This window comes from Mixophyes fleayi, chromosome 8 (assembly GCF_038048845.1).
Source record: "Mixophyes fleayi isolate aMixFle1 chromosome 8, aMixFle1.hap1, whole genome shotgun sequence".
NCBI classification, from domain to species: domain Eukaryota; kingdom Metazoa; phylum Chordata; class Amphibia; order Anura; family Limnodynastidae; genus Mixophyes; species Mixophyes fleayi.
Window position 1 is genome coordinate 139,405,505 of NC_134409.1, and position 14,464 is coordinate 139,419,968.

Sequence of the window (14,464 nt, forward strand, 5' to 3'; positions counted from 1 at the left end):
CTGCCACCTAGTGTCTAATTTAGTACTGGATCACAAATATGTATTTCATGCTTGAGAACACTATATAAGGAGTTCAGGGTAAGGAGATTCTTTGTAATTTCTGTGGTAGACGTACAGATAATGTGCCCCCAGTCTTCTCCATGTGAAGATTGCCTTTGTGTGATTCAGCCTAGGGTAGCAGAGTATAATTAGGATCTCCACGCAGATTCATGATGTTTATTAACCTCATTAACCAAAGCCAAGTAAAATATGTTATCTATTATATCTTTTGTGTGAGTTGTTATTCCTCCTTTGTGATCATATTTCACGATTGTAATCTCAGTAACCTGATACACATATATTGCAAGGATCTCGAAGGTCCGATTACCTGGAGATTTCAGTTTCAGACTAGAAAACCCAGTTCCCAGGACCAAATATAGGTTTGAAAATAACATTTATTTTTTTTATAGTCTACATATTTTGTACCATAAATACACAATAATTGACATATGAACGTTTTTATCTGATGAAACCACAGGGCAACAAACTCATCTTTCTCATGCGTTCCTTGTATTAAACTTTCTCCAGTTCCTGTTTAGGTTTGGAACACCCAGACTGATCCTCTGGTAACATTAGTGATCAGTCCGAGCCTTGATACAAGCTAGGAAATTTACAGAATTCCTGTAAAAATGTATTAGCAGATTTCAACCACCACAAGTACCTTTCTGCACCTTTTCAGTGTATATGTCCGTTAATCATATATACATTTGTACAGATTATCAATAAATACATTTTCTATATGGCTTAAGTCATCTCAGAAGTGATACAGTGACCGCCACTACCGACGGTTGTATCTGTGTCTGTGTGCGGGTTTACGTCTTTACTGTACTCTGTATGTGTTTCCCTCCCCAGTACTATATCTGCATACGGACGTAGGCATTCTCTCTTTTTTTGTGGGCATGCACAGTACAAATGTGTATTTTATGCTAAGCAAATAAGCGCACGTCCAACTTAACAGGAGCCCTAGAGCGTTCATGACATATTAAGCTTCTAGAAAAAGTATCAGTGTGTACCGACAACATGTTTACTATAGAAAGCAATTACCTTTATGTTTACAGGAGTTTGTGCACACAAACCCTACAGTAGGCAGCTGAATTCTCCTGCAGACACATAGATGTGTAAGGCAAACTGTACAACATGGTTTATGAAATAATTTTGTTATCAATTGGGAAAGGGGGTGTAGTATGAAATACAAAAAATAAAATGCACAAGAGTTCTTTAATCAATAAATAAGTTGCTCTTTTATCAGTAATGTAAGACACGGGAAACATTAGCTGAAATACTTATTTAGAAAGTGACAAAACCAGAGCAAAGCCTTCCCATTGATATAGAATATAATGTGCTTACACAATGCGAGACAACATCACAGGGGCCCCCAGTCTGCTAAAACTGCAGTTGTAAAACTGATGGAGACAAAGAGGGGCCTCAAGTAGCTGAACCGGTCATTTTCCACTGGTTCAGTCATAATATACCGGTTTCCATACAGGGAGATACAGAAAACATGGCCTGTTTGAGGGGTGGGGGATTGTGGACTGCAGCCAGAACCCCCCATCTAAAGGATGGTCAAACACAACCCTGTTCCTTCAATTATATTCAGATTAATTGAAGAGTTTACAGCATTTTTGTTGCTGTAATTTAACAAATACAACGTAGCAATACCCACATTATATAGGACCCAATTCCCCCAGAACACTTTGACCTACTCATATTTTCCACCATTCCCCAAATTAATCAACAGATGTTGAAACAACACCTTTAGCATAAACTACTTAATTCAACCCTGGATAACTGAATTGGAAACAGCATAAAAATATATCCTGGGATGTACACACTCAATAAACCCACTTACCTCACTGACATACCTTATCCAACCCTTCACCATCCCACCTTCTCTTGTGGCGTTTAATGTGGCTCACATTGTAGAACACGCAGGCATGCACACGCACACATGTGGGCAGGCACATACACACGCACACACACCTCTGTTGGTTTGTGGATCACACTCCGTCTTTCCGGCTACTGAACGGCCTCATGTTAAATATCTCTAAACATCAGCTGGAGAGACACCGGCCCACACCTTGCAGATAAGCCTCCGTAACACCAGCAATGATGGGGCTTTCTCTTCCCAGTCACTAAACCCTCTCTGGGGTCTTCAGATCCTCGAATACGAAGTGAAGTTAAAGTTTGCTGAGGAACATTAGCAGAGCAGTGTGAAACTCTTCCGGTCTGTCCATGTAACACGCGTGTCCGGCTCCCTGCAGCGGGCTCAGCGTGTGGTTCTGCAGCAATTTCAGGCTCTCCAGCGATTGGCGGCCCAGATTTGTGTCCTCTGTCCCATATACGATGAGGGTGGGGACCTGTGTGTCACATATATACTATAAGTACAACTCCTGAGCAATATATGATCTGACTATATACATCCACTGCTGAGAAGTTAATATTTACCAAATATTGTACTTTTATACAATAAAATACAAGTAATATACAGTAGAGATGCTTTTGAGGAAAGTATATGTTCCCTGTGCCCTAGGTATTATCTAAGTTACCTGTGAGCTGAAGATTGTTTATCATTAATCTCATGTGATTACTCAAAGCAAATCAGGAGCCTAGCAGACTACCTTAGTGTGATGTCACCGGGAGTCTCTCAGGAGTACACTGAGCATGCTCCTGCCAATACATGGGCGGGTCACTCATTAATAGTCATGAATATTCATATCTGCCCAGAAGATAACTGACTTCCTGCACACATGCAAAGGTGACTGTAGGAGAAGTCATACAGATGGGACACACAGTAACTGCACATGTACATGTTATCTGGTCAGGTATAGGTGTAATGTGCAGTAGGTGACCAGTGTTCTGTAATAAAGAATATAATATATAGATACAAATAAGGGATTTATTAAACATCTACAGACAAAAGGGGGCTCTGGTAAGATATAAGATGACCACACACGGTCCCAACCACAGGATCACTGCCCGGTCTGGCTGCACACATGGGGGCTGAGTGGTGGGATTATTTCTGGGCCACACGCTGCAAAGTCGGTAACGGGTGGCACACACGGAACCGGTCATTTTGTGATTATTATCATGCGTAGTAATAGATTTGGCGTATACATATATACACCTGTATCTACTAAATGGCTGTCTGGCTAGTATTGCTGTACAACCTCAAATGTGAATGACTGGACAGAGTCATGGGTCATGTGTCTACCTATACCCATTGTGTAGGGGGCCTGGTACCATCTCCTGGGGTAGATGGTGTTTATAGCAGCTGAGAGATATCATTCAAGTCCAAATGTTTCGTACAACTGGCCTCAGTTTTATTCAGCAAGAAAAACAAAAGAAAACTAAACACCTTGACATTCGGCTCTAACTAAACACTGGTCACTCCTGACTAACAAACAGAAGTTTTAGCAGAGTAACTTACAGGTAGATATCAGGCTCTCTCTCACCAGAGACTCTGCAGCCCCTGTCCCCAGGCAGTGAGAGACTGACTGAGCTGAGCAGCAGCCTTTTACAAGCACCACTCAGGTGCAGCTCCTGATTACCAGCAGAATCACTGGTAACTTGGAAGACACGGTTTCTGGACCTAATAGATGGAGCCCGCCCTCATTCTCCATCCATAACCCCAGGACCCTTTTCCTGCTCTCTAACAAGCCTATAGCCCTTCAGCAGCTCTCAGATACTACAGACACACATTCTCCTTGGGTTTCTCAAAGAAGTAGGTTAGGAACTAGGTGAAATATACCTGTTAAACACCAATCCAGTGACTTTGTCACACCATATACACAGTCATCTGTACACACGTATACGGACACACCTGGATCTGCTGGTAGAGCTGCGGTTTGAAGCTCTTAGTCCCCACGGGAGCAATAGGGATGAATCCTCTCAGACGCTCCGGGTGCTGTAGAAGAAGCGGCAGAGAGAAGAGACCACTCATAGACGGACTAATGAGGACCGGCTGACGCATGCCCAGCGATTCCATGATATGAAGGAGGTAATCCATGCGGCCTTTATCCGAGGACATAGGCTGAGCCTGCAGCGACTCACCATATCCTGCAATAAAACACACAGAACACATAGGGCCTTGCTGTACCCGGGGGCATGGACATTATCCAGCTATAGGAGCTGTATATCAGGGTTACCTGGTAAATCAATAGCCACAGCGCGGTAGCCGTGTTCCGAGAGGATGTGCAGGGTCCCCAGGTCCTCCCATGTTTTAGAGGTGAACGAACGGCCGTGTAATAACAGCATAGGAAACCTGCAAAGATAAATGCAGAAACTTCAATACTGCAGCCTAAATAAATCAATTGTTGTTTCCAGACCCAGGAGGGACGCAATTTTCATTTGCACTCTTCCTTTCCTGACACTATGGTGAGAGAGAAACAGCAATACATGTGCTCTACGGTGATCATATGGATAACTTTGTCTGCATTAACCGCGCGCTGCCATTACATACGTGATCACAGAAAAGGACTAAGCACAGTCTCAATACAGCAAAATGTGAATTACCAACAAATTCCTGTGTCCGGTCTTCAATATTGGGGTACAGATATTTCAGGTCATTAGGAATCATCAGGATAAGAATAGGGTATGGGATATAGAGTTATGTGTAATCGCTGCAAATATAAATCAGAATATTTTATAAATTAAGAAGGGGTATAGAGATTTGGCGTTATCCCCTCCAGTGTCGTACTCATGTAGTGTTATCTCCATTACTCGGCCTTGGTGTTGTTTCACTTTGATCGGCCTTAGAGAATAAGGTGCATTATTGAATATATCCTGGCCTGCAGCACGCCAATACAAATACCATTATATAACATAAAAATACAGCTGTAAAGTAAGATGTGTGAATCTGCTGCATCTCGCAGTAACAATGCCGTTTTGTGATACATAAAACATATGTCAGACCAGTCACTTTTTAAAGCGGTTTACAAAAAATCCCATTAATATTTCTTATAGAAGCCTGTGGGCCTAATGCCGGGGACACCAGAGACAGGTGGGTTTTGCCAGCCCCCCATCTCTGGGTACCCCAATCATTATCTCCACATGCTATGTCAGCCCCCCCTAGAGATCTGGATAACTCACCTCTCTGCTGCGGCCACCTCCAGGCTGTTTCGAGGTACCACCTCCCTGTAGAAAGTGGGCCAGTCTCCTGCTATGGTGGCAGTCCGCACTGTGACGTTCATAGTGTCCTGGGGGTCTGAGCGGGGCACCTCAGCCTTGGGCTCCTCCAGCTCCGGCTTTCCAGAAGGGAGAAGGAGATACAGCAGGATGGATATGGATAAAATCAGGACTAATAACACCAGTTTATGTCGTCCCAAGCCCATCCTTATGGAGTCACCTGGAAGGAGGGCGTCAGTCTGCCCCTCACCAGCTTCCTACAGAAACACAGGAGAGATCACAGCTGTCTATGTGAGTGTTGTGTCGGAGTCACTCAGCTGCAGTCTCATGCACTGTCTCCTCCCTCCTCCCCCTCTCTGATCCCTCCTTCCTCCTTGCACTCCCCTCTCCCCCCCTCCAATCCAGTGCCTGCAGATTACCTGCTGTGCACAGGCTCTGAGACAGGGAACCCTTCTGCAATATTGATGTTGCTGAGATCTATCTGGTTCATCAATCTCTTCATCCAGGAACCTTATTGTGATTTGTTTTTTCTTGTTGAATTATTTAATAAAACATATTCCACAGTAAAAAAAAAAAATTCCCTCCTGTCTGTTAATTTTCCTCACCTACAACAATAATCCTTAATATTATCAAAGTCACGCCATAGCTTTTATTATTATTATAAGACTGCTGGCTGAAAGCCAAGAGTTTTATTGTTTTATTCCTGGAATAAAGGACTCTACATTGATGTTACATAAACAGATTTTGATCAGATTAAGGGCAGTCTGTAGAATGCCGCACCCTGTAATCTTGTAACACCCCACCCCCATGCAAAAGTTTAGGCCTCATCCCGTTTGTTATGACACCCAAGGCTATGACAACTATGGTACAATATGAATATGTAAATAAGAGTAACACTATTCAATTGTCCGCGGGATCGAGCACGGAAAAACTATTACCGTTAATACGGTAATATCTCGCTGGATTTCAGCTCGCAGCCCACTGAGCTGTGAGCTGAAATACAGCGAGTAAATTACCGTATTAACGTTTTTTCCCGCGCAGGATTACCGTAATAACGGTAATCCTGCGTGGACAGCGGGACTTTTGGCAATCCCGCCGACAATTGAACACCCCCCTATGGGGGGAATTCAATTTGCCGCGTTACTGCCGAAAGTAATGCGGCCTACGCACTATTACCGATATTATGGTAATAACTGCGAGCAGAAAGCAGGATTAAAATTACCGTATTAATGGTAGGACATTTATTGCGGCGCTATTCTGAGGGGGAATTGAATTCCCCCCTGTGCTGTAAATCAAGCAGATACTGGGAATTACACCTTCTCATTGTACAATCACATAATCAGATCCACTGTCAGCCACATTGCACAGACCAGTTGTAAAACTTTACTTATGTTAATTCTGGCCCTTCCTCTACCTGATCTTTTGCTATATTGTGCCCTCTTTCCAATTTATCTAGCCTAGTCCCTGGTCTCCTGCCCCTGCTGCTCACCTCTAATTACCCCTCTACATTGATATTTATTAGTACACTGTAAATATAGAGTCATCCATAACCATTTACTTACATGTATCACATTGTATCAAGCATCTCAGAGCTCTGCTGCCTGAACTGCATACTCATAACAGCTGGGCAGCCACAGGTTGCCTAAGACTCTTGCATGCTGGGAATTGTAGTTCCACAGATCTGTGGGCGGGGACAGTGCTTAGTGTGCTCTAGGTGGCTTTGCTCTGCCACTGCATCATAGGAACACTAGGTGGCAGTGGTGAGCAGCTATGAAGTTTGTTTCTGAATTGTTTTTTGTTTCCTGTCTGAACCTTGTGTTCTGCAGAGCTGATCCTTCTCTTACACGGTAGGTTCTTCTCATGCATCTGTCATCATTACTTATCTCTGCTAAAGCTATGTGTCTTCTTCTGCATCCTTACAGACTGGCTATAGTGCAGTGTATTCGCTGCATTACATCCAGGGTTAGAACTTTGTCCCACTTATAGTATTTGTTATATTCTAATGCCCAACATCTACAGATACAATTGTCAACCTGCAGTTCTCCAACTGCTGTGGATATACAAGTCTCAGCCTTCACACCTTTAAATCTCGTTTCTTTGTTTTGAACAGGCCATTCTGCAACGTTTACTAAATGCTGTGCCCTTCGGACATGTCTTTGTACCATCAGGCAGAGTTTATTTTTCTATCCCAGCAATGTGATACAAAGTTGCTCTCAGTATATGATTATATTCCGGTGCAGAGCAGATATGTGTACTTTCCAAGGGCAATATAAATATACAACTCTGCGCCCTGATATAAATGCATGACTGTAAAGCACAGAGTGTATTTAGCATGTTAGAGGCGGTGTACAGGTCGTTAAATACAATTCCTGGCATTGTTCTGTAACCTCATGTGAGCATACATGTGCACTAAGCTGGGAGATTATAACTCTAGAACAACGGGAACTTATCCGAGTCTTCCATTGTGCACAAACTTCTCCCATCCGATATAGACTTGTCTGTGGCAGCGTATTTATACTATTATTATTAGTTATTTATACTGCACTGTACAAACTCCTTAATGAAAGACATGGAATAGGGCTGAGGACCTGGACGTCCTCCAATGTTTGTCTCATTATAGTCTCTGAGCTCTGGTCACAGTCCACCTACAAATGCTCATGTACCTATTGTGTTTATGGCTGCGGGTGTACAAGTTACTTCCCAGTTTCCCCTTTCACCTCTATGTATGAAGGATTTTACTGTTTATATCTGACAAAACCCTATTGCTGGAGACGCCTGATAAAGACTGGTTACACACTACAGAAAATTTCTCCCGTTGCAATAACTATAACGATTTTCCCAACAACTGAATTCAGCAGCCGATTCCTGTGTACACACTATACATGTTTTACAAGATTTACCTTCAGATCTGTGATCTTAATCTGTCATAACCATTGGCTGAAAACATGGTGACTCTACACACTGCATAGAGATCTATGGACACTGCCGGTCCTGAGTGCGTACACACTGCAGAATTGGAACGACATAGTTCCATATTTGAACAAGATTTTTAGTTCAGTTTAAAAATCAAACAAAATGATAGGATGTACTTTGGAACGATAATCGTTCCTGGTTGCAGGCTACACACTAATGCAGTATCGGGCCAAATTGTCGTTTATCATGTGATTGGCCCGATAATCGTCTGGAAAATCTTTAGTGTGTACCCAGCCTAAGTTCTCTTAGTGAGCGTAGACTGATAGGCTGCGTATTAACTGGAAATTTACAGGTTATTGCATTGTCCTGCTGTGCTCTGTGTCAGTGACCTCTGTATGTGTCTCTAGGTGTGTCCTGGTGTGTGGTTATATACAATACCGCCAGCAGGGGGCTCTGTCAGTGACCACTGTACCTGTTTCTAGGTGTGTCCTGGTGTCTGGTTATATACAATACCGCCAGCAGGGGGCTCTGTGTCAGTGACCACTGTACCTGTCTCTAGGTGTGTCCTAGTGTCTGGTTATATACAATACCGCCAGCAGGGGGCTCTGTGTCAGTGACCACTATACCTGTCTCTAGGTGTGTCCTGGTGTCTGGTTATATACAATACCGCCAGCAGGGGGCTCTGTGTCAGTGACCACTGTACCTGTCTCTAGGTGTGTCCTGGTGTCTGGTTATATACAATACCGCCAGTAGGGGGCTCTGCTTTTGTACAAAGAAAACCTGTTTAGGTTTAGTGGCCCTTCAATTACACGTAGATCACAGTATCCTGGTGTCCTTTGCTTTCTGCAAAATACAAGATTGCAAAGAGGCAGCGCACTTTCTGTCCACTTTAAGTTTCTGGCTTTAATGCACCTTCACGTCACTTTTACTAAATGCATTGCTTTACATAACTGCCCGGTTTCATTATGTGATTTTCACCCTGTCTTTATATCATGAGACAGAGCTGTTTAGCTGTATTCCCCCAGGATACAGCACAGAGCTGCTGTGTGTATATATATATATATATATATATATATATATATATATATATATATATATATATATATATATATATATACCATTGTACCCAATGCACAGAGCACAGCAGGGTCGTGTAGCGTTGAAGGGTAACATATATGAACGGCGCTGTTTTCTGATATGAATACAGGAGGGCGAGACAGAAGGATAAAGAAATGCATTTACTCAAAGTCGCAGGAGGGCATATGCAAGTCAGTAATTTAGAATGATCTGAAGTTGGGCAACTGGCTAGTAATCACTGGCACTGCAGAGCATGGAGGGAGTCCTGCCAGGCCACGCTCTCAAGGCCCCCACACTCAGAAGAGCATAGCGGGGGCGGCTTCTGCTCAGTATGCGCCAGTATGGCGGCACAGTGTTCTGACCCTGTCAGTTATTTGCTGAGAGCACAAACGCTGATTGTTCTGTTCTTAATAATCTGTCTCTTACTCCTGGTACCCACTATCAGCAGCTACAAACATGGCCGAGGTCCAGATACAAGAGGGCTCGGTCAGCACTTCCGGACAGTCGTTATTCTACCGTGAGGCGGTTCCAGCACAGTCGTCATCCTCACCCGGTCCGCCCGTCCTTTTGCTGCATGGCATCAGATTCTCCTCTCAGAACTGGTTGGACCTGGGCACTCTGCACAAGCTGGCGGCTGCTGGGCATCGCGCTGTCGCTATTGACCTACCAGGTTAGCAGGAGAGAGCCTGATCCCTACTCCTTCCTCCATGTTTCCTGTTATACTTATATATATTAATTCCTCTTTTTTTATATAAAACACATCTTTTCCTTATCTCTTTAATATTCACACACCTTCTGATTGTAAGGAAGGAGGAGGGCACGGCCGTATTGTGTCCAAGCCCGTAGGGTAGTGTTGTTACACTGTCACAAAAAGTCGCAGAGTTTATCTACATGAAGAAACAGCATATATATTATGTAACATGTAGACGTTACCCATCGGCACGGCCAAATCTGAGGACCCTCGGAGGATTCCTTCACTGCATTATTTAGAGATCAATATGGCTAACACCTAAAGAAGCGCTGTCCCTTTGCACTGTATCTATTATTTCACACATTTTGCCAAGTGTAAATTTTACTAGACCAGATTTGCATTCACCTTCTCCCTTATAGACATTCTCAGGCTGCTTGTCCGTAGGGGCCGCACCTCCCAGTCTCGGCCGTATACGGAAATCAGACGATTCAGAATGACTTTATATTCAGTGTCTCTTCTTAGCTATCACATAACCCCCCTCCCCCCATATACTTCTCATCTGCTCCGTGGTGTCTTTCTAACCCATCATCTCATGTGTTATTAATTTTTATAGGACTGGGCCGATCCTCAGCAGCTGTGGCCCCTTGCCCGTTAGGGGAGCCGGCTCCAGCAAGTTTCTTACAGGAAGTACTGACGTCTCTGAATATGGCTCCTGCCGTTATCATCAGCCCCTCGCTCAGCGGAATGTACTCGCTCCCATTGGTCCTGAACAGCCCGGAGAGAGTTGCAGCTTACATACCCATCGCACCTATCTGCACAGACAAGTTCTCTGCGCTGGATTATGGCCGAGCGCAGGTAACAATGAGCCACCACAATGGATAAGTAACATTAACAGCGAAGCGATGGAACAAGTGATCCGGTATTGGCATTAATGGCCATCAATGCTGTGATGATCTGCGGATAGATATGCTTATTGAAGCAGTGAGATGCCTGGTTCGATTTATGGCTAATGTGGCACACGTTAGACTCATAATAGCAGTACACGCCAACTGAGCTAATTACCCCCCAGGCCTCGGTCATTTAGGCACAATAAGACTCATGTTGTCCTCTCGCCCTGCAGGTTCCAGCGCTGATTGTTTATGGTGATGGGGATGAACAGCTAGGAGAGATCTCGCTGCGCAACTTGAAGAATCTGCCCAATCACCAAGTGTTCTGCATGAAGGGGGCGGGACATGCCTGTTACCTGGATGATCCCAACACCTGGCACAATGGACTTCTGGAATTCCTCAGCAATCTGAAATAAAAGGAACCTCCCAACATTTTATTTAATGGGACCATCAGAATCCAGTCACTTGGCTGCTACACACTTGCAGAATCATACTGTATGTATGTATACTATATGCACAGAGCTGAATAAACAGGTCCCTGTTATATGGTAGTGCCGTTTATATGGAGTACCAAGAAGCACATACTAAGCTTCGTGCTGGGCGATTCATGTATGATCGTCACATAAAATGAAGACACTTGTGTTGCTGTTTATTTATACAGCGTTTTACACCAAACACCGGGGTGTTATCAGTTTGCGGAGTTTCCTTGATAATAAGATAATCAGCAAACACTGGTATTCATAATTCTGCAGATTTACCGTTATTACCTGGGCTGCACCGAAGAGTAACTCAGCTACAAATGAATGTAACAATTTATAAAAGTAACAGTTCTATTGTAATGAAAGCTCAGACCACCATATTTTCATTCTGAGTAAATAAATGTGTGCTGGAAATTTCACCTCACAAGTAGATAAATTAGAATCATCGGCTATTTATATAGCGCCACTAATTCCGCAGCGCTGTAGAGAGAACACACTCACATCAGTCCCTGCTCCATTGGAGCTTACAATCTAAATGGGGTCATGAGGAGACGCCCACGCCAGAGCCTGTCCAGACAACAGGGAAATGATATAGGCTACTTTAGTGCGATCCGAGGGAAAGTTCTGTGGAAGTAACTCAAAGTGAATTGAGCACTGGTTGAGGAACCTTTGACAACATTTCGGATCGTCATCAAACTTTTGAGGAGTTGGCAGTCTCCGAGAAGAAGCGGGTGCAGCCGGCGGTTGGGCCTCAGGATTGGGAGCCGCAGCTTGCGGAGGAGCGGGAGGAGCGACTTGCAAGTTATCCACATGGGCAATTAACACTTGAAGACATTGAAGTAGATGAACCTAAGCGGCATCTTGCTGCTCAACTCTTCCCACCAAATGCTGCAGCATGTCCTTTGCGGATGGTTTTCGATCGGGATCCATTTTGGGCCAGATCTTTCTGTCACAACCAGTAGGGTCAGAGGAGTACCCGTACAGTCTGCTCACGTTGGCACTACCTCCTAGACAGTTCGGAGTCTAACAGAGTGGGAGGTGTTCGCCAGAGGCTCCCACAAGTGCGCTTGGTCATCGCAGCTCCCTGACCGCAGGTCGCGGTTCTCCTAGGAGGTGATGAGCGAAACTGTAAAGAGAACCAGGACTATAACTAAAGATGCTTCGGATGAGGAGTACCAGGATGGCTGAGAGATTAGGAGACAGTAGAGCATTGTGCTGATTAACACAGGAGGCTGGTAGAGATGGTAGCAATAATCTGCAGAGCGTTACCACAAAATAGTGGAGTAGACACAGGCTGTGATGATCTGCGGATAGATACGCTGGAAACTTCAGAGAACAGGTAGCGATAATCTGCAGAGCGTTACCACAGGATAGTGGAGTAGTCACAAAGGTTGTGATGATCTGGATGATCTGTGGATAGATGTGCTGGAGACTTCAGAGAACAGGCAGCAAAGAGGAGACAGGGAACAGGACGTCTGAACAGGAGAGTAGACCTCAAGATCTGGCAACTTCGTAGAGAAACAGGTGCTTTAAATAGACAGCTGACAGGCAATTAGCCAATCAAGATAATGCAGGAAGTATTGAGCAGACCAGGTGTGTGTCTGCTCAGATCAGCTCAGCAAGTGAATGCAGGAAGAGGGTAACAGGTGAGAACAGTGACCATAATGCAGGTTAAGTTGGTGCAATGTGTGACATTAATTGATTTTCGCAGCCGTGTTTTGGTATCAAGAGAGGACGCTGAGTACAACGTACCTATGGTAGAGAAGGCAATGACTGAGGCAGGAAATTAATCCTCTGCGCTTTCAGTAAACACTGAACTAAAACCACCAGTTCCATCTGGCAGGGCTTATGGTACTAAGACCTTGTCAACAATATCATCCCGAGCGGGGTCTATGGAGAGATTTTAGAGGACATCAGGCCACTGTACAATTCCAGTGATTCCAACAACAAACTGACCAGTGCCAGCAGGTTTAATGCACACCCGAATTGTATATTGGGGAAATCCTGTGATCTGGTCATGCATGAAATCCTAACCATGCTGAGTGATGAAAACCACGACATCTGGCTCCAAGCTCTTCATTGTGTGCGACACTTCATATCAGCCTCAAAACACCAGGCTAAGGGGTTAACGCAGGTATTCATATAGACCCTGCTGAAGAAGATGAAGATCGAACCCCAGGAATTAGTCCCCATGTACCTGAGAACATTACTAGCGGTAGTGCAGATGCACAGAAAGAAGACCTGGCACACATTCGATGAACTGCTCTATTATATCCTGAGCTACCTGAAGTATGATAACGATGAGACCAGTCTTTAAGCCATCATCATGTATGATGAAATCGTGCTCAGGTACAGGGTCTATCCCTGCAGCCATATCACCGCCACAGTGAAGGAGCAGTGCCTGACACTGATGGTCCTGCTGCACAGCTCCAATGCAGACATTTCATCGGCTGCAGCTGTCGGCCTCTCCATGTGCATCCAACATCTAGGCTGCAAGGCCACAGCACTGGATGGAGACAGTGATTGGAGACATGCCATCTATAGTGCCCTGGCCAGGAAACAACTTCTTAAGCCGCTGCTTATTGAAGCAGTGAGAGGCCTGGTTATATTTATGGTCAACGGGTCACTTGTTAGACTCATAAAAGCAGTACATGACTACATGGGTGACAACAAGTATGGTACATCAGACTGTAACAACATACGTAAGTGCCTTGAGAAACCAACGCAGTCACCCACATTGAGAGATAAATAAACCTGCAAAGACAGCCACCATCTACCTGGAGAGAAAGTGGAAGTGCCTGAGACCAGCGGCTGAAACAATGGAGAGTCATACAGGACCCTGGTGGAAGAGATGGAAGGTAAGTAATGTGGAGTCCGACATCCCAGGAAGTGTCTACAAAAGACAAAGAACTTGGAGATGCCAGGACCCTCCTCTGTAATATGGCAATGCCATCAAGATTATAACTCCCAACATTGCTTTTATACACAATAAATGAAGCATTAATAAAGCATTTACATTATAAAATGATGATTTGCAATAATTTTGTGTTGAAAACCTAGAATAACATTTACATTTAAAGGATATTGTACATATCGGCAATCACTGTGGGGTGCGCTATAAACAGAGGAATAGATTGGTCGGCTATTCCGGTAATGGGTTTTGTTGCTGGGGAAGAAGTTTTCAATATTTTTTTTCTGCTGGGTTAGTGCAGCAATATGCCCAGCAAGGTGTAATATGGGCAGTACTAATGCCC

General features: G+C 44.3%; 2 protein-coding genes and 1 long non-coding RNA gene across 5 annotated transcripts in view; 2 read left to right on the forward strand and 1 right to left on the reverse strand.

The window, feature by feature from the left end:
• LOC142099882 (uncharacterized) overlaps positions 1–787 on the forward strand; it is a 69,959-nt gene extending 69,172 nt beyond the window's left edge. For both annotated transcript variants that reach the window (XR_012678626.1, XR_012678627.1), the window contains exon 4: positions 323–787. This is a non-coding gene — a long non-coding RNA (uncharacterized LOC142099882). The remainder of the gene's footprint in view (positions 1–322) is intronic.
• Positions 788–1,238: 451 nt separating this feature from the next.
• Positions 1,239–5,519, reverse strand: ABHD14A (abhydrolase domain containing 14A). The gene is made up of 4 exons (XM_075183811.1): positions 5,128–5,519; positions 4,185–4,300; positions 3,860–4,095; positions 1,239–2,396 (listed from the first exon to the last, which is right to left on the reverse strand). Exons 1-4 carry the CDS (start codon positions 5,367–5,369, stop codon positions 2,217–2,219), a joined length of 774 nt encoding a protein of 257 aa, XP_075039912.1. The 5' UTR covers positions 5,370–5,519; the 3' UTR covers positions 1,239–2,216.
• A 1,397-nt stretch (positions 5,520–6,916) lies between these two features.
• LOC142099883 (putative protein-lysine deacylase ABHD14B) lies at positions 6,917–11,275 on the forward strand. 2 transcript variants are annotated; one of them, XM_075183813.1, is made up of 4 exons: positions 6,917–7,010; positions 9,599–9,823; positions 10,458–10,699; positions 10,965–11,275. In XM_075183813.1, the coding sequence occupies exons 2-4, from the start codon at positions 9,610–9,612 to the stop codon at positions 11,145–11,147; spliced, it is 639 nt and encodes a 212-aa protein (XP_075039914.1). In that variant the 5' UTR covers positions 6,917–7,010; positions 9,599–9,609; the 3' UTR covers positions 11,148–11,275. The 2 variants fall into 2 exon arrangements, with proteins under 2 accessions (XP_075039914.1, XP_075039915.1); XM_075183814.1 differs by having other exon boundaries at positions 9,602–9,823.
• Positions 11,276–14,464: the final 3,189 nt, after the last annotated feature.